Source organism: Heterodontus francisci, chromosome 3 (assembly GCF_036365525.1).
Source record: "Heterodontus francisci isolate sHetFra1 chromosome 3, sHetFra1.hap1, whole genome shotgun sequence".
In the NCBI taxonomy this organism is placed as follows: Eukaryota; Metazoa; Chordata; class Chondrichthyes; order Heterodontiformes; family Heterodontidae; genus Heterodontus; species Heterodontus francisci.
Window position 1 is genome coordinate 166,283,428 of NC_090373.1, and position 20,633 is coordinate 166,304,060.

General features: G+C 43.6%; 1 protein-coding gene across 2 annotated transcripts in view; it reads right to left on the minus strand.

The window, feature by feature from the left end:
- The window catches only part of traf3ip2a (TRAF3 interacting protein 2a), a 96,878-nt gene that overhangs the window by 25,392 nt on the left and 50,853 nt on the right, over positions 1 to 20,633 (minus strand). For both annotated transcript variants that reach the window (XM_068027384.1, XM_068027388.1), the window contains 4 exons: positions 16,173 to 16,416; positions 7,843 to 8,054; positions 7,128 to 7,216; positions 4,217 to 4,285 (listed from right to left, as the gene is read on the minus strand). In XM_068027384.1, coding sequence (XP_067883485.1) covers positions 4,217 to 4,285; positions 7,128 to 7,216; positions 7,843 to 8,054; positions 16,173 to 16,416 — 614 coding nt within the window. The remainder of the gene's footprint in view (positions 1 to 4,216; positions 4,286 to 7,127; positions 7,217 to 7,842; positions 8,055 to 16,172; positions 16,417 to 20,633) is intronic.

Sequence of the window (20,633 nt, forward strand, 5' to 3'; positions counted from 1 at the left end):
CCCAAAGAGGGCGATAGTCCCCCTCCAGAGGGGATCATCCTCCTGGTTTGCCTGCCCAGCAGTCAATTCGGCTGGCTGCTAGACGGGAAACAAATGAAAAAGATGATAATAATTTCTTGCTGTTAAATATGGCACTAAAACAGTTTATGCAGTCATTTATCTTATTGGCGTTTGTTGGATTTTGCTTTACAAGAGTGACGAAAATTCAGAAGTACTTCATTGGCTGTAAAGTGTTTTGGCCTGTTCTGCAGTATGAAAAGAGCTATATAAATGTGAGCTCTTTCTTTCTAGTGACAGTTCAAAGTGGAGCTGAAACCATTTAAGACCAAGGAAGGCTGGCCCTTGGGAACATGTTCGTGGCTGGCTGTCCTTGATCTGGATGGGAGGGACGGAATTGGCCACTGTGACCCACTCACTAGTAGGCTGGAGGGGGAACGCAAGCTGATTTTTACTCCTCCTCATTTCAGAGAAGCTGAAGTCCCAACTGCTGCCTCGCTGAGATCAGCTAAGCAAGGTATATAAATTGGACCTGGGACCATGCTGGTCCACGGTGCTACATTGGGCCATAACTAGGGCAGCAGGAGAATGATAGAAAAGATATCCGTTAGAATGTCTCCAAAAATGAATAAAATGTGTGCTCTGCTTGAAGAGAATTATTTCTCAAAGATTCATTATTTAAAAATGTAGTTGGTGGGTCTCTGAGAAGATAGACTTGCATTTATATAGCACCTTTCACAGGCTCAGGACATTCCAAATTGCTTTACAGCCAATACGAACATACGAATTAGGAGCAGGAGTAGGCCACTCGGCCCTTCGAGCCTGCTCCACCATCCAATAAGCTCATGGCTGAACTGATTACTCCACATTTCCACCTACCCCCGATAACCTTCCACTCCCTTGCTCATCAAGAATCTATCTACCTCTGCCTTACAAATATTCAAAGACTCCGCTTCCACTGCCTTTTGAGGAAGAGAATTCCAAAGACTCACAATCCTCTGAGAGAAAAAATTTCTCCTCATCTCTGTCTTAAATGGGCGACCCCTTATTTTTAAACAATGACCCCAGTTCTAGATTCTCCCACAAGGGGCAACATCCTTTCCACATCCACCCTGTCAAGACCCCTCAGGATCTTATATGCTTCAATCAAGTCACCCTTACTCTTCTAAATTCCAGCTGATACAAGCGTAGCCTGTCCAATCTTTCCTCGTAAGGAGGAAATACCCATTCCAGGTAATGGTCTAGGCGGCACAGTGGCGCAGTGGTTAGCACCGCAGCCTCACAGCTCCAGGGACCCGGGTTCAATTCTGGGTACTGCCTGTGTGGAGTTTGCAAGTTCTCCCTGTGTCTGCGTGGGTTTCCTCCGGGTGCTCCAGTTTCCTCCCACATGCCAAAGACTTGCAGGTTGATAGGTAAATCGGCCATTATAAATTGCCCCTAGTATAGGTAGGTGGCAGGGAAATATAGGGACAGGTGGGGATGTGGTAGGAATATGGAATTAGTGTAGGATTAGTATAAATGGGTGGTTGATGGTCGGCACAGACTCGGTGGGCTGAAGGGCCTGTTTCAGTGCTGTATCTCTAAAATAAAACCTTCTCTGTACTGCCTCCAATGCATTTACATCCTTCCTTAAATAAGACCAGTACTGTACACAGTACTCTGCTCTTACATGGTCTTGAAATGGCCGAGCAAGCCACTCAGTTCAAGGGCAATTAGGGATGGGCAATAAATGCTGGCCTGGCCTGCGATGCCCACATCCCATGAAAGAATAAAACAAAAAGATGTGGTCTTAGCAATGTCCTGTATAGCTGAAGCGTAACCTCCCTACTTTTGTATTCAATTCCCCTCGCGATAAACGATAACATTCTATTAGCTTTCCTAATTACATGCTGTACCTGCATACTAACCTTTTGCGATTCATGCACTAGGACACCCAGATCCCTCTGCATCTCAGAGCTCTGCAATCTCTCGCTCGATAATATACTTTTTTTATTCTTCCTGCCAAAGTGGACAATTTCCCACTTTCCCACATTATACTTTATTTGCCAGGTCTTTGCCCACTCACTTAACCTATCTATATCCCTTTGTAGCCTCCTTATGTCCTCTTCACAAGATACTTTCCTACCTATCTTTGTGTCATCAGCAAAGTTAGCAACCATACCTTTGGTCCCTTCATCTAAGTAATTTCTACAAACTGTAAAAAGCTGAGGCCCCAGCACAGATCCCTGTGACACACCACTCATTACATCTTGCCAACTAGAAAATGACCCATCTATGCCTACTGTCTGTTTCCTGTTAGCTAGCCAATCTTCTATCCATGTCAAAATGTTACCCCCTACACCATGAGCTTTTATGTTCTTCAATAATCTTTGATGTGACACCTTATCAAATGCCTTCTGGAAATCTAAATACAATACATCCACCGGTTCCCCTTTATCCACAGCACATGTAACTCCCTCAAAGAACTCCAATAAATTGGTTAAACATGATTTCCCTTTCACAAAACTATGTTGACTCTGCCTGATTAGCTTGAATTTTTCTAAGTGCCCTGCTATAACGTCTTTAATAATAGCTTCTAACATTTTCCCCAAGACAGATGTTAAGCTAACTGGCCTGAAGTTTCCTGCTTTCTGTCTCCCTTTTTGAATAAAGGAGTTACAATTGCTATTTTCCAAACTAACGAAACCTTCCCTGAATCTAGGGAATTTTGGAAAATTAAAACTAACGCACCAACTATCTCATTAGCCACTTCTTGTAACACCCTAGGATGAAGTCCATCAGGACCCGGGGACTTGTCAGCCCGCAGCTCCAACGATTTGTTCAGTACCACTTCCCTGGTGATTGTAATTTTCTTGAGTTCCTCCCTCCCTTCCATTTCCTGACTTACAGCTAATACTGGGATGTTACCTGTATCCTCAATAGTGAACACTGATGCACAGTGGCGCAGTGGTTAGCACCGCAGCCTCACAGCTCCAGCGACCCGGGTTCAATTCTGGGTACTGTCTGTGTGGAGTTTGCAAGTTCTCCCTGTGTCTGCGTGGGTTTTCTCCGGGTGCTCCGGTTTCTTCCCACAGCCAAAAGACTTGCAGGTTGGTGGGTAAACTGGCCATTGTAAATTGCCCCTAGTATAGGTAGGTGGTAGGGAAATATAGGGACAGGTGGGGATGTGGTAGGAATATGGGATTAGTGTAGGATTAGTATAAATGGGTGGTTGATGGTCGGCACAGACTCGGTGGGCCGAAGGGCCTGTTTCAGTGCTCTATCTCTAGACTAAACTAAAACTAAAAATACTTGTTCAATTCATCTGCCATCTCCTTATTATCCATTATTAATTCCCCAGACTCACTTTCTATAGGGCCAACGTTCACTTTGTTAACTTTTCTTTTTTAAATATCTATGGCAACTCTTACAATCTGTTTTTATATTTCTAGCTAGCTTTCTCTTCCTTATCAATCCTTTAGTCATTCTTTGTTTTTTATATTCTGTCCATCTTCTGACCTGCCTCCAATCTTTGCGCAATTATCGGCTTTTTTAAAAGTTTGATACTATCTTTAACTGTTTGAGTTAACCAAGGATGGTGGGTCCCACTCTTGGAATTTTTCTTTCTTGTTGAAATCTATCTATTCTGTGTATTCTGAAATATCCCCTTAAATAACTGCCACTGCATTTCTACTGTTCTATACCTTAAACTAATTTGCCACTTTAGCTAGCTCTGCTTTCATTCCCTCATAATTGCCCGTATTCAAGTTTAAAATACTTGGACCCACTCTTCTCTCCCTCAAACTGAATGTAAAATGAAATATAGTCACTGTTGTAATGCAGGAACCGTGGCAGCCAATTTGCACACAGCAAACTCCGATAAATAGCAATGTGATAAAGACCAGATAATCTGTTTAATGATGTTGGTTCAGGGATAAATATTAGTCAGGACAATGGGGAGAACTCCCCTGCTCTTCTTTGAAGTAATACCATGAGACTATTTGCATCCACCTCTGAGGGCACATAGAGCCTCAGTTTGCAGTCTCATCTGAAAGACAGCAACTCCAACAGTGTGGCACTCCCTCGGTACTGGCACTGGAGTGTCAGCACAATTATGTGCTCAAGTCCTGGAGTGGGTCCTGAACCCATGACCTTCGAGGTGAGATTGCTACCACTGAGCCACAGCTGCCACCCTTAAAGTTGATCATTCCAACAGCTGTCAGCGCATTTATGTCCTTACATTAGTCAGGTAGCCTTCCATCCACTTGATAATGTCTATACCGCGAACTGAGTCTTCAAAAATGTCAATCTGTAGAACAATAGGAACTCAGGTTAATGATCCAAATGTGACATTTACATAACCTGATAATGATGGTTGCCATCATTTATGTGATTCACTACCTGCACAGTCTTTCAATCAGAGGGTGACAATGGTGCCATCAAATTATGAATTGGAGGGTGAGAATTGAACCGGATTCAGGTGGCCTTGAGACAAAGCAGGGTTGGTGTAGGAGTAGCTGGTACCATACAGTGATGGGACATGGCTTTGAACCCACAAAAGATCTCAATACACACTAAAAATATGGATGTCATTTTTTTTTCAACTTGTTCCTGCTTTGTTTCAAAATTTCCATGCAACACAAGTTTTTATTATCTACCTGCCACCTGGAATCATAGAAACCTATAGCACAGAAGGAGACCATTCATCCCGTTATGTCAGTGCTGGCTCTTTAAAAGAGCAGTCGTGCTTAGTTCCGCATCCCTGCTTTTTGACCATAACCCTGTAAGCTCCTCATCCCCAGTACCTGTCCAACACCCTCTTCAAATTATTTATGGAATTAGCTTCCGCTACCTTTTTGGGTCAAGTGTTCCAGATCCCAACAACTCCCAGTGAAAATATTTCTCCTGTCTCCCCTCCAGAGGTGAGGTGGGAGTCACTGCCCTTGACATCAAGGCAGCTTTTGACCGAGTATGGCATCAAGGAGCCTGAGCAAAACTGGAGTCAATGGGAATCAGGGGGAAAACTTTCCCCTGGTTGGAGTCATACCTAGCACAAAGGAAGATGGTTGTGGTTGTTGGAGGTCAATCATCTCAGCTCTAGGACATCACTGCAGGAGTTCATCAGGGTAGTGTACTAGGCCCAACCATCTTCAGCTGCTTCATTAATGACCCTTCTATTATAAGGTCAGAAATGAGGATGTTCACTATTGCACAATGCTCAGCACCATTCGCGACTCCTCCGATACTGAAACAGCCCGTGTCCTTATGCAGCAAGACCTGGACAACATCCAGGCTTGGGCTGATAAGTGGCAAGTAACATTCACGCCACTCAAGTGCCAGGCAATGACCAAATCCAACAAGAGAGAATCTAACCATCTCCCCTTGATGTCAATGGCATTACCATTGCTGAATCCCCCACTATCAACATCCTGGGGGGGTTACCATTGACCAGAAATTGAACTGGAGCAGCCACATAAATGCTGTGGCTACAAGAGCAGGTCAAAGGCTTGGAATTCTGTGGTGAGTAACTCACCTTCTGTCTCCCCAAAACCTGTCCACCATCTACAAGGCACAAGTCAGGAGTGTGATGGAATACTCTCCACTTGCCTGGATGGTTGCAGCTCCAACAACCAAGAAGCGTGACACCATCCAGGACAAAGCAGCCCGCTTGATTGGCACCTCATACATCACATTCAACATTCACTCCCTTCACCAGCGATGCACAGTGGCAGCAGTGTGCACCATCTACGAGATGCATTGCAGCAACTCACCAAGACTCCTTCGACAGCACCTTCCAAATGCATAACCTCCACCAGCTAGAAGGACTAGGGGCAGCAGATGCATGGGAACACCACCACCTGCAAATTCCCCTCAAAGCCACACACCATTCTGACTTGGAACTATATCGCCGTTCCTTCACTGTCGCGGGATCAAAATTCTGGAACTTCTTCCCTAACAGCACTGTTGGATGTACCTACACCCCCAAGGGCTGTAGCAGTTCAAGAAGGCAGTGCAACACCACCTTCTCAAGGGCAATTAGGGATGGGCAATAAATGCTGGCCTAGCCAGCGATGCATACATTCCACGAACAGATAAAAAAAAAGATCTTTTGCCAATGATTTTGAATCCATCACCTCTAGTTCTAGACCCACTCGCCAAATTAAGTAGCTTTTCTCTATCTACTTTATCAAAACCTTTCATCATCTTGATAATGTCAATGAGGTCACCTCTTAACCACCTCTGTTCCAAAAAGAACAGATCTATCTTTTCAAACCTCTCCTAGTGACTGAAGTCCCTCATCCCTGGTAACATGCTTGTACGCCATCTCTGTGCTCTTTGTCAGGCCTTTACTTCATTCCTAAAATGTGGTGCTGCAGAATTGTCCAAAATACTCCAACTGAGGCCTAACCAGTGATGTATAAAGTTCTAACATGATCTCTTTGCTTTTATATTCTATTCCTCTATTTACAAACCCAAATATCCCATTTGCCTTTTTAACACCTTATTAACTTGCTCTGCTACATTTAAGGATTTGTGTATATGGACACCAAGGTATCTTTGCTCATCTACACTTTTTATAAATCGTGACATTTATCGTACACTGTCTTTCTGTATTAGTTCTCCCAAAGGGCATCACTTCTCACTTCTCTGCATTGAACTCCATCTGCCAGGTTTCTGCCCATTTCACCATCCTGCCTATGCCATTCTGAAGTCTATAATCCTCATCATGATCTACTACTTTACCAAATGTCCTATCGTTTGCAAACTTTATAATGCTGCTCCCTACACCAGAGTCTAGGCCGTTTGCAAAAATTGTAAAGAATAATGGACTCTTGGGGCACACAACTGCAAACTACTTCCCAGTCTGAAAAATATCCTTTTTGCTTCCCGTCACTGAACCAATTTTGTATGCAAGTTGCTGCTTTCTCCTTAATTCCATGGGCTTCTAACTTCCTTCACTGCTTCTAAATAAAAAGCACACTTGGTTAGGTTCAAAATAGTTCAATATCTCTCACTGTGAAAATTCACTCAACATTATATTTGCGATACTCCTTAGATAAAACAAGCAATGCTGCTGGCCAGAGTTGGTTCCTACACTGGTTCTGCAGAAGGAATATTGAGTGTGTGTTTGGAATGAGAAAGTTACTTACTGCTGTCTCAAAGCCATTAATACGCAGGAAGTTCACAAAGATACGAATTTCATTGGCTGTGTCCACAGAGTAGGTAACAAATACTTTTCCTATCAAAGGAAGAATAGCATCAGATAAACTACTCAACCCAATTCTGCTTCCACCATGGTTCTTGCAAAGCCATTCAAAACCAGACAGGTGTGATTTTCATTATAATATGACAGAAGTCTTGAGTATGCCAGTGATAAAATTTGATCCGAGCAACATTGCTGTCTTCAGGACATCTGAAACTGCTTTACAACCAATGGAACATCTTAGAAGTGCAGTCACTGTTATGGAGGCAAACATAGCTGCCAACTTGCGCACATCAAGATCCCACAAGCAGTAGTAAGTGAACGGGTAATGGCGCCAATATTATCTGGGTATCAGGCAGGCAGTGCAAGGTTTGCTCGTGCTTCCTATCTGATGTCCTCATCAAGGGCTCTGAGCCATTTTGATGCTTGGGTCTCATTTCAATATGTATGGCAGTATGACCAAGAGTGGTCACACTGACCTGCCCATTGAAAGGACAAATGGTTTAGTTAAGTTCTCATGCTGGAACAAATTGAGATGGAGTTCAAATGGAAAAGGAGCACCCTTAGGCAGTTCCCCTCCAGCCCTCTATTAGGTTCGATTCTGGACCCCAAACAAGTGCCTCACATCGACGAGGGTAGAATGCAGAACACAAGGTACTTACGGAATGCATCCGGCAGGTTAATTGTTCTCAGAGTACCGTGCCAATCAATGCCACTGGCAGGAATGTCTCGTGTGCTATATGGCAGTGGACAAGCATTGGAAATGTGACCTCTATTATGTGGAGGAAGCCCTTCATGCTGAGGGGCAACATCAGGTAAAAGTCCAACTGCCTCTCGGCTCATCCCTCTGATATTTGCACGATTTGGATCTTCCCTAAAAGTAAGAAGATTGCTTAATAGGTCAGAAAGATATCCTAATCTCATCATTTTGATTAGAGTTTCAACTGAAGTAATTCTTTTTTATTGTCACCCTTGTATGTTTACTTGTGCGCCAGCATTCACCAATACGAAGAATTGTCAGTGAAGCCAAAACCTGAGATAATCCATTAGATAAAGTTGTGATGATTCTGGGGGAACCTAATGCCATTAATGCAGTATCTCTAAGGGCCATAAGATTCAAGTTTCAGTTCCCCAGTTATGGCGCATCAAGTCATGAGAGACATTGAATGGGGGCGCTGTGGCTCCTCTCCGCAAAGGGAGAAGGGAAAATCAGAGGGGAGACTCACTCCTGGGTAGTCCCTGGAATCTCCGGGGGGCCAATTGCAAACAGCGTTACTGAAGAATCTGGTTACAGACATTTTAGAATCTAATAATTGGATAATAACATTTCAGTAGAAGGTCAATCCCACTGAAAGATTTGAGTTTGAATCCCGCTCCTCGTTGTCATGCACACTCAGGGTTGACCCAATGTTGATTTTCATCAGTCTCATGCCTTTCTATCTCACATCAGTGACAGAGAGGAAAGATGAACGAAAAAGAGTCTTTCTCACATCCCTCTTGACCAAGGTGGGAGAAAAAAGGAAGGGAAAACAAAAGCAATGCTGACCCCTGTTCTCCGGTCTCCATACACCAATTCGGGCCAAAATAAATTCTGTGGGAATGCTACAACCCTCACCCCTTGGCACGGTTCAAAACGGGAACTGAGTGGAGTGAAGCTTGAAACTGGGACAATTGTCAGGAACTGTATAGTACTGGCTTAGTGATGATTCATCGAATCATTCGCTTCCCACCCCCCTCCCACCGACCCCAGAAAACTAACTACCTGGCCTCTGCTCAGCATTCCCCACAGTGACGTGACGAAGATCAGGAATCCCACAGTGTAGCGGTTTCCGGTTAGAAGTTCAGGTCCCACCAAATTTTCCTCAAAAGCTGGTTCCCCAATGTGCCATCCCTTCTTTTTGTATCTTACAACTGTTGAGTGTGTGTGGCTGTCGACAGAATTCAACTCACTCTGGCCCAGCACTGAAGCACAACAGAAAATGGGCCCCTCTGTTAGAAATGCTTATCTCAGATGATCTCACAGTCTAATGTGCATTTCATTGATTTAAGGGTAACTGAGGTTTCAGTGGTGCTCACCAACAAATGATAACAGCCCAAAGGATCCTCACAGCTTCGTATGTGAGAAACAATCACATTATGACTTAAAGAATGCTTTATATGGTGGTGCAACTCTTTAGGTTGTTTACTGTACTCTACTTTTCAATACTTCATTTTCTGTTAAATTCATAGCATTTTTTGATTTTGTTTATGCCCTTTCTTTTATTCATGCTTCCTTTTTCAGGCTTGACTAAAAAGAAAAAAAATCCATTTGCTCCACTTTCTTTCAGTCCATTCATTAGTAAGAAAGCTAAATCTTGGCTACAATTCCAGATAGGCTGGGCTTCCCTTTTATTCACGCAGCAGCTTGGACAGTTTGCCAATCCCCAATCAAATGCTAAAGTAAATATCCCAGATGTTCTCCAAGAAAATTCCACACCTTAAAAAAAAAACTGACAAGGAACTCAATTTAACATCTTTTAAAAAATCTACTGCATCTTGTTTGCAAAAAAAAAATTAGATAGTCTAGGGTGGTGAGATTGGGAGAGAGATTCTGGAACCGTCACTGAATCTGTCAAAGGATGAAACAACCTGTGTAATTCTGTCACTACAATGTTCATTTGAGTTGGACAAAAAAAAAACATGATTGGAAGAGTTTTCAATCAGCCAATGCTACAAATCTCCTGGCAATGAGTTCAGAAGGACATTTCTTACATCGATCCACATAGTTTCCTATTTGAACTGTGCCCAGATGCAAAGGCTGAGGCATCCTGGGAAAAATGTTGGCTAAAATTGGTGTATGGAGACCAGAGAAGCCTGCACTGCACCGTATGTCTGATGTCAAATGGCAATTGGGGTCCGATTTATATCAGAGGACTTCAATTTCCATATTGAATGGAGTTTGTTGCCTGAAACAGGTGATTGTACTGTTGAGTAGCAGGATCTTCTTATGAGATCTTTTGTGTACCACACATGAAAAAGGGTCGACTATAATCCAGGGGAGGCGCCACCCTGAGTTTCATTTGCTGGCCCTTTGACATTCCCATCTCATGTGGAGGACGAGGTGTTTATCGGCTTGACGTGATGTGGAGAAACATCCATGCAATTGTGCAGTCTGAATACACCCAAGTTGCAGAATAACATGTTGCAGAAATCATGCACTTAACTTGGGAACAATAGCTGCAACAGAACCATCCAGGATAGCTACCCGAACATCCTTCCTTCCGGCCTTTCTCAAAGTGGGTCCCAATCTATTATCCACTGGCCTTTTGAGATTAATTTTGTGCTGTCGGCCTGGGAGCACATCTAATGGGGTTGCAACTGCTCAGACACATTGTTCAGACTCATTTCACTTGAAACCTTTCCAATCATCAGTGAATCCATGGCCTAGCCGATGCATCTCTACTCCTCCCCCAACCATGGCATGTCTCTAGCAGGATGAGAGTACCACTGACGCTGGTCATACTTCCAGCCCCAGAGACAGTTACAGAAGGGAGGTGGGCTGGTCAGCCTGTGCCAGGAATCATGCCATTAGGGAGCTGAAGTGTTGTTGGCTGGAAGAGGCAGGTGTCTGGTGAGCTGCCTTCATGGAAAGCAGATTTTCTGGCACAAAGAATTTCAGTCAAATATGGGACCGGTGCACAACCATGCAAAAAAAGTGATGACACAGGGCTCTCATTACTCTCTGCCCTAGGCCTTCGTTGCTGATTTCTGAATGCTGGTCACCTGGGCCTAACAGGCTGCCCCGACATCCAGCATTCCCACAGTGCGATTGGCAGGAAATAAGGCAGTCAGACCAGCAGTGAACGGCAGAGAGGCTGGGATGTAAGATAATGTGTCCCCAACATCACCCATCCAGATCTGGCAAAGTATTCTCAGGAAGAAGCAGAGAGCCCAGACCCATATTTGCAAACATCCAGTGAATATCTTATGAAAGATGCTCTCAGCCAAGTGTTTGAGAAAGGAAGGAATACAGAGCAGGAGGATGTGCATGAACAAGGTGATGCAGTGAATAATAGCATAATAAATTGCAGCAGAAATGTATGCAAATTTTTCAGTTTCTGCTTGATTTTAATCCGGGCTTTAAAGGTGAGAAATTACTGCACTGTCTGGGTATAAAGGTGAGAAATTACGGCACTGTCTGGGTATAAAGGTGAGAAATTACTGCACTGTCTGGGTATAAAGGTGAGAAATTACTGCACTGTCTGGGTGTAAAGGTGAGAAATTACTGCACTGTCTGGGTGTAAAGGTGAGAAATTACTGCACTGTCTGGGTGTAAAGGTGAGAAATTACTGCACTGTCTGGTGTAAAGGTGAGAAATTACTGCACTGTCTGGGTGTAAAGGTGAGAAATTACTGCACTGTCTGGGTGTAAAGGTGAGAAATTACTGCACTGTCTGGGTGTAAAGGTGAGAAATTACTGCACTGTCTGGGTGTAAAGGTGAGAAATTACTGCACTGTCTGGGTGTAAAGGTGAGAAATTACTGCACTGTCTGGGTGTAAAGGTGAGAAATTACTGCACTGTCTGGGTGTAAAGGTGAGAAATTACTGCACTGTCTGGGTGTAAAGGTGAGAAATTACTGCACTGTCTGGGTGTAAAGGTGAGAAATTACTGCACTGTCTGGGTGTAAAGGTGAGAAATTACTGCACTGTCTGGGTGTAAAGGTGAGAAATTACTGCACTGTCTGGGTGTAAAGGTGAGAAATTACTGCACTGTCTGGGTGTAAAGGTGAGAAATTACTGCACTGTCTGGGTGTAAAGGTGAGAAATTACTGCACTGTCTGGGTGTAAAGGTGAGAAATTACTGCACTGTCTGGGTGTAAAGGTGAGAAATTACTGCACTGTCTGGGTGTAAAGGTGAGAAATTACTGCACTGTCTGGGTGTAAAGGTGAGAAATTACTGCACTGTCTGGGTGTAAAGGTGAGAAATTACTGCACTGTCTGGGTGTAAAGGTGAGAAATTACTGCACTGTCTGGGTGTAAAGGTGAGAAATTACTGCACTGTCTGGGTGTAAAGGTGAGAAATTACTGCACTGTCTGGGTGTAAAGGTGAGAAATTACTGCACTGTCTGGGTGTAAAGGTGAGAAATTACTGCACTGTCTGGGGGTAAAGGTGAGAAATTACTGCACTGTCTGGGGGTAAAGGTGAGAAATTACTGCACTGTCTGGGGGTAAAAGTGAGAAATTACTGCACTGTCTGGGTGTAAAGGTGAGAAATTACTGCACTGTCTGGGTATAAAGGTGAGAAATTACTGCACTGTCTGGGTGTAAAGGTGAGAAATTACTGCACTGTCTGGGTGTAAAGGTGAGAAATTACTGCACTGTCTGGGTGTAAAGGTGAGAAATTACTGCACTGTCTGGTGTAAAGGTGAGAAATTACTGCACTGTCTGGTGTAAAGGTGAGAAATTACTGCACTGTCTGGGTGTAAAGGTGAGAAATTACTGCACTGTCTGGGTGTAAAGGTGAGAAATTACTGCACTGTCTGGGTGTAAAGGTGAGAAATTACTGCACTGTCTGGGTGTAAAGGTGAGAAATTACTGCACTGTCTGGGTGTAAAGGTGAGAAATTACTGCACTGTCTGGGTGTAAAGGTGAGAAATTACTGCACTGTCTGGGTGTAAAGGTGAGAAATTACTGCACTGTCTGGGTGTAAAGGTGAGAAACTACTGCACTGTCTGGGTGTAAAGGTGAGAAACTACTGCACTGTCTGGGTGTAAAAGTGAGAAATTACTGCACTGTCTGGGTGTAAAAGTGAGAAATTACTGCACTGTCTGGGTGTAAAGGTGAGAAATTACTGCACTGTCTGGGTGTAAAGGTGAGAAATTACTGCACTGTCTGGGTGTAAAGGTGAGAAATTACTGCACTGTGGGTGTAAAGGTGAGAAATTACTGCACTGTCTGGGTGTAAAGGTGAGAAATTACTGCACTGTCTGGGTGTAAAGGTGAGAAACTACTGCACTGTCTGGGTGTAAAAGTGAGAAATTACTGCACTGTCTGGGTATAAAGGTGAGAAATTACTGCACTGTCTGGGTGTAAAGGTGAGAAACTACTGCACTGTCTGGGTGTAAAAGTGAGAAATTACTGCACTGTCTGGGTATAAAGGTGAGAAATTACTGCACTGTCTGGGTATAAAGGTGAGAAATTACTGCACTGTCTGGGTGTAAAGGTGAGAAACTACTGCACTGTCTGGGTGTAAAAGTGAGAAATTACTGCACTGTCTGGGTATAAAGGTGAGAAATTACTGCACTGTCTGGGTATAAAGGTGAGAAATTACTGCACTGTCTGGGTATAAAGGTGAGAAATTACTGCACTGTCTGGGTATAAAGGTGAGAAATTACTGCACTGTCTGGGTATAAAGGTGAGAAATTACTGCACTGTCTGGGTATAAAGGTGAGAAATTACTGCACTGTCTGGGTATAAAGGTGAGAAATTACTGCACTGTCTGGGTATAAAGGTGAGAAATTACTGCACTGTCTGGGTATAAAGGTGAGAAATTACTGCACTGTCTGGGTATAAAGGTGAGAAATTGCTGCACTGTCTGGGTATAAAGGTGAGAAATTGCTGCTCTGTCTGGGTATAAAGGTGTGAAATTACTGCACTGTCTGGGTATAAAGGTGAGAAATTACTGCACTGTCTGGGTATAAAGGTGAGAAATTACTGCACTGTCTGGGTGTAAAGGTGAGAAATTACTGCACTGTGTGGGTATAAAGGTGAGAAATTGCTGCACTGTCTGGGTATAAAGGTGAGAAATTGCTGCACTGTCTGGGTATAAAGGTGAGAAATTGCTGCTCTGTCTGGGTATAAAGGTGTGAAATTACTGCACTGTCTGGGTGTAAAGGTGAGAAATTACTGCACTGTCTGGGTGTAAAGGTGAGAAATTACTGCACTGTCTGGGTGTAAAGGTGAGAAATTACTGCACTGTCTGGGTGTAAAGGTGAGAAATTACTGCACTGTCTGGGTGTAAAGGTGAGAAATTACTGCACTGTCTGGGTGTAAAGGTGAGAAATTACTGCACTGTCTGGGTGTAAAGGTGAGAAATTACTGCACTGTCTGGGTATAAAGGTGAGAAATTACTGCACTGTCTGGGTGTAAAGGTGAGAAATTACTGCACTGTCTGGGTATAAAGGTGAGAAATTACTGCACTGTCTGGGTATAAAGGTGAGAAATTACTGCACTGTCTGGGTATAAAGGTGAGAAATTACTGCACTGTCTGGGTATAAAGGTGAGAAATTACTGCACTGTCTGGGTGTAAAGGTGAGAAATTACTGCACTGTCTGGGTATAAAGGTGAGAAATTACTGCACTGTCTGGGTATAAAGGTGAGAAATTACTGCACTGTCTGGGTATAAAGGTGAGAAATTACTGCACTGTCTGGGTATAAAGGTGAGAAATTACTGCACTGTCTGGGTATAAAGGTGAGAAATTACTGCACTGTCTGGGTATAAAGGTGAGAAATTACTGCACTGTCTGGGTATAAAGGTGAGAAATTACTGCACTGTCTGGGTATAAAGGTGAGAAATTACTGCACTGTCTGGGTATAAAGGTGAGAAATTACTGCACTGTCTGGGTATAAAGGTGAGAAATTACTGCACTGTCTGGGTATAAAGGTGAGAAATTACTGCACTGTCTGGGTATAAAGGTGAGAAATTACTGCACTGTCTGGGTATAAAGGTGAGAAATTACTGCACTGTCTGGGTATAAAGGTGAGAAATTACTGCACTGTCTGGGTATAAAGGTGAGAAATTACTGCACTGTCTGGGTATAAAGGTGAGAAATTACTGCACTGTCTGGGTATAAAGGTGAGAAATTACTGCACTGTCTGGGTATAAAGGTGAGAAATTACTGCACTGTCTGGGTATAAAGGTGAGAAATTACTGCACTGTCTGGGTATAAAGGTGAGAAATTACTGCACTGTCTGGGTGTAAAGGTGAGAAATTACTGCACTGTCTGGTGTAAAGGTGAGAAATTACTGCACTGTCTGGGTATAAAGGTGAGAAATTACTGCACTGTCTGGGTATAAAGGTGTGAAATTACTGCACTGTCTGGGTGTAAAGGTGAGAAATTACTGCACTGTCTGGGTATAAAGGTGAGAAATTACTGCACTGTCTGGGTATAAAGGTGTGAAATTACTGCACTGTCTGGGTATAAAGGTGTGAAATTACTGCACTGTCTGGGTATAAAGGTGTGGAATTACTGCACTGTCTGGGTATAAAGGTGTGAAATTACTGCACTGTCTGGGTATAAAGGTGAGAAATTACTGCACTGTCTGGGTATAAAGGTGTGGAATTACTCCTCTGCCTGGACAAGGAGATAACACCCAGGATTCAGTTCCTGGTTGATGGGCCATCCACCATCAGGCTGAGGTGTGACACTCTGCACAGTTCAAAACGGTGACAACGTTCACTGTGTGGGTTCATACTCGAAGAATGGTGCCTTGGCAAAGTACTGTAGGCCAAGTGGTACCAGGGAATCCACATTGCACCAGGAGTCTGTGCCTTCAGGAGAGGACAGGATTGGAAAGGGGAAAAGAACACTTGGAACCTCCAGCGCTATTAGGCACGGATAGATGCCAGCAATGTCCCACAGGTTCAGTTTGAAATCTCAGCTGCCAATTGGTTTTGGCCAATGTGATTGTGATGTTCAATGAATTGTACATAGACATAGCAAAGATATGTGGCCAGGAGCCCAGCTGGTATGTGTGAGATAATAGAGGAAGATGGAGAAGCTGCAAGAGACAGGAAACTTCAATAAAGAAAACGTATGCATATACACATATACCCACCCACACACATATATACATTATATATATATATATATATATATATACACACACCCCAAATATATGTGCATGTATACATAAGAAAAGACAGTAAACAGAGAAAAACAAAGACAGGAAATATACAGATAAAAGGCTAAGAAACATGGAATGACCAAGTAAAATTCCACTAACTGTACTCACCCATATATTTGTGCTTGAGGTGCACCTTGGATGAAACTGCTTTGCATTCCTCTACTATAAGGATATCTTGTAAAGTACAGAGGGGGAGAGTTAACTTGTCCACATCCACATGGCTGGGCGGGTGACACCTCTCTCAAAGGTATATCTTGGTTATATCTCATGCGTGGAGGAAAAGGCCCACTTCGATAGACGTTGTTGCAGCACTGTTTACAATTGCAGGCTGGAGGAGGGCAGCTCACACCATCTGGTAGCATAAAGACATGCAAAAACAAATTGAGATTTACTGAACTGATAACTGCATTGGATTAACCAGTCAAACTATTGAACTGGAATAGGTTTGTTTACATTGTCGCTCCTATGGACCTTTGTCAAAGGAAATTTCGTCCCCCAGCTTCAGGCAGCTTACCGAAGGAGCCACTGTTCCTTCGCAAACACAGACAAGTGCAGGCAGTTAGTTATATGACAATGACTGGCATCACAGCCAAGGACGATTCTGCCCTCACATAACATCCACAGGTCAACCACTAGCTGAACTTTCCTCTTTACTAGCCTCGGCAGGATGAGGATAAAGACAGCACCCCTGCCGCCTAAAACAAGCTATTTGGATCTTAGGAGAACAAGAGAGGAAAGTTCAGATTAGCAATGAATTCAGTAGTATTCATAACTTGACCAGTTTAAGATGACTGCCCTTTGTCCACTGGAAAAGTGCCCAGCCTCTGCTCAATACCTCTGACTGTACCTATGATTCAAAGCTTGGTAGGTACAGAATCACAGCTGCCAACCCTTACACTAGTGCTTGATGACCAATTGTATTGGAGCACCAATGTTATCTGTTGTCATCCTATGTCACCGTGCTGCTTTAGGGTTTTTTTAAAATTTGACTAAACAAGGTCCGTGTCTACAAGTTAAGATTATAACTCAAAAAACTCCTTTTAGTGTTGTGTATTTGACAACGTCTGTCATGTGCAAGTATGCAGGTCACCTGCAGAAATCATGAAGTGCACTGTAAAGATGTTATCAGAATTTCAAATGCTCATGGTTAGTTATAGTTGCAGCAACAAGCCTTGTTGTGACGAGTGGAACTGACTCTTTGTAACAATCAAACTAACTATGAATGATCCATTCTTCTTTCTGTAAATATGTAGCTCAGGACCATCATGAGATAGAACTGGAATCTGGCCACCATTTCAAGATAGGTCCTGACTCCAGGGCCAGTTGGACTGAGTAAGAACAAAGAACAAAGATAATTACAGCACAGGAACAGGCCCTTCGGCCCTCCAAGCCTGCGCCGATCCAGATTTTCTCTCTAAACATGTCGCCTATTTTCTAAGCTTCTGTATCTCTTTTCTTCCTGCCCAATCATGTATCTGTCCAGATACATCTTAAAAGACTCCATCGTGCCCGCATCTACCACCTCCGCTGGCAATGCGTTCCAGGTGCCCACCACCCTCTGCGTAAAGAACTTTCCACGCATATCCCCCCTAAACTTTTCCCCTTTCACTTAAACATCTCGGATGTGCTCAGTGATAACAATGATACTTGGTGTGGCACTGATTACTTGTCATTGTTACACCGTTTCAGTCTATTGAATACAAGTGATTCAATCTGGTGTGAGGTTCACATCCTAGATCACAATATAGGAGCTGTGGTAATCATATGGTTGAGCAATTCATAAACAGTTGGGGTGTTAGACTGGGTGCTACAGTGTGGTTTGCACACAGTCCTCTCACCTCCAGAACTTGTACTCAATCGATCACACACTGGGAAGACAACGACCTTCTCTCTGTTTCCCATGAAATGATAGGAATCCAGTGGCTTTCAGTCCCCATCACAAAGCTCAGTAACTGACACTAAATAGTTGGTCTCACTCAGAAAGACCACAGGTTTGGCTGGTGTGGGAAATTAAAATGTCAAAATTGTTGCAGCAGAGGATAGAAGAAAGGCTTGTATTTACATATTGTATTATCACGTCTCTGGGAAACATTTCAAATGCTTGTTTCACAGAAGTTACAATTTTAAAGGAACAGAGAGTACACAAATCTTTGGAGGTGGCATCACAAGTTGAGAAGGCTGTTAAAAAAAGGCATATGGGATCTTTGGCTTTATAAGTACAAAAGCAAGGAAGTCATGCTAAACCATTAGAAATCACTGGTTAGGCTCCAGCTGACATGTTGAGGGGAGTTTTAACCTGCCAGTGTTGGTGCCATGAGAGGTTAAAGTATCACAAAATGCCACTGACTTCCGTAATTAACTGGAACGCGTTGGTGAGCATGTGGGAAACCCCTGTGGGATAGATGGGTCTGCTATTGGCATATGTTAAAAGCCAATTGAACACATTTTTAATGCTGGGTTGTGTCTTTAATGCCAGTGGACTGGTTTCCTGGGCTTCCTGGAACTTGCCATGTTGAACAAGGCGAGGGGACAGCGGGGATTGACAGGGCTGAGCAAATGACAGGTTGGGAAGTCTTTAAGTACATAGATATGACAGCTGTTTCTTTGCCTCGATGAAAGGCTTTTGCTCACAGGACTTGTGCTGAGAATGTGCTCTTACTGCTTTGGAGGTGATTTCTAAGACCTTGCAAGTCATTTCTGCTACCTTGGAGTTTTTTTTTACTTTGATCCGCACTTGCCGGCTGCCAGCTTTCTCAGCAGCATGGGGGCAGCTTAGGTAGTGTTACCTTTGTCCTTTGATGAGGAGCAAAAGCAGCAGCACCAGCAACACCATGAGCAGCAGGAGCAACATCAGCAGGAGCACCAATACCTTCCTCTCAGCCACATACTGCTCCACAGGACAGAGGGGATGAACTCAGAGATCCAACTTGAAGGAGGTGGTACCTCCAGCACAAGATCTACAGGCAGAGGATTAGCATTCTGGACATGTCATGAGCATCAAAGCCTCAGGAGGTTCAGCCTCTTACGACTGGTTGCTGCTGACATCTGCAGCTGTCACATCTCAGGCTGCAATGAATCACACTTGAAATCATAGCTTTAACTTCATCAAAGATATAACAAGTGTCTCATCAAAGACTTCTGTAGAATTCTGTTCACTGTTCTCACTACGGCAGCATAAGCTTATCTGACCTTACAACAATTCCCAGGTCAGGTGTTTTCCCCAAAGCACAAAGCTACTTTCAGTTTACCTTCCAAGTACCATATAGTCTCTAATACTCAAGTCCACACATTCAGTCGCGACATTTCTCCCTTATCAGACCAAAACATGTCCATGATTTTTGAACATAATCACAACACATAATCTTCATATCGTCTCCCCTCGCGCATGGTCTTTCTGTTGTCTCAGGAACTCTGGTCATCACGTCAGGATTAGGAAATGTCATTGGACCATCTGGAACTGATGTTTCTCCCTCTGGATAGCAGGCTTTCTGCCTGGCAACAGCATCACTGGCTTTGACTTCTGAATTGCTGGATGTCAGCTTCGCCTCAGCTCCTACATCAGGTTCGTCTTTGTCACTGTGATACTTTTTAACGCATGAAGAATTTCTGCCAAACGGTAAGCCTTCTGGGGACTGCACAGTCACACTATTTCCCTGCTTGGCAATAACAGTGTACGGCTTGGGATATTATGATGTATCCATCTTATGCAGACTCTCTTGTCTCAGCAATGCTTCATTACCTGGCATCACATCAGACTGACTAGCTCTCCTTCTTTGGTCTGCATAAAACTTTGCAGCACCCTTTTTCTCAGCATCATGATCTCGAACCTCCTGATAAACTCTAATGTCACTCAGTTCTGGTTATCTTGGTGCGTATTTTGCGTCCAAATAACAACTCAGCTGGGGTCTTCCCCGTTGTGTGTGTAGTTGCTTTATACAAGGCCACAGCGACACAGATAGGACTAGGAATGAGGTTCTGCTTAGACAGTATGAGGAGCTAGGCACCAAGTTGAAGAGCAGAATCTCAAGGATAATAATCTCTGGACTATTACCTGAACCACGTGCCAATTGGCAGAGGGCACATAAGATTAGTGAAATGAATATATGGCTCAAAGACTGGTGTGGGAGAAGTGGGTTTTGGTTCATGGGGCACTGGCACCAGTACAGGGGAAAGTGGGGGCTATACCACTGGGACGGTCTATACCTGAACCGTGCTGGGACCAGTGTTCTAGCAAATCGTATAACAAGGGAAGTAGAGAGGGCTTTAAACTAAACAAGAGGGCTGAGGGATCAAGCTTGAGTAGATGTAGCAAATCAAGGGGTAGAGTCAAGGCAGGAGAGCAAAATAGTAATATGGGAAATGAAGGTCAAAGAGTGGCAGGAAGGGAGAGAGAGGAAAAAACCTAAGAACACACCAACAGTCAAGGCTAGATATTACAAAGATAACAAAAAGACAAAACTAAAGGCTCTGTATCTGAATGCACGTAGCATTCATAACAAAGTAGATGAGCTGATTGCGCACATTGATGCAAATAAATATGATCGGATAGCCATTACGGAGACGTGGCTG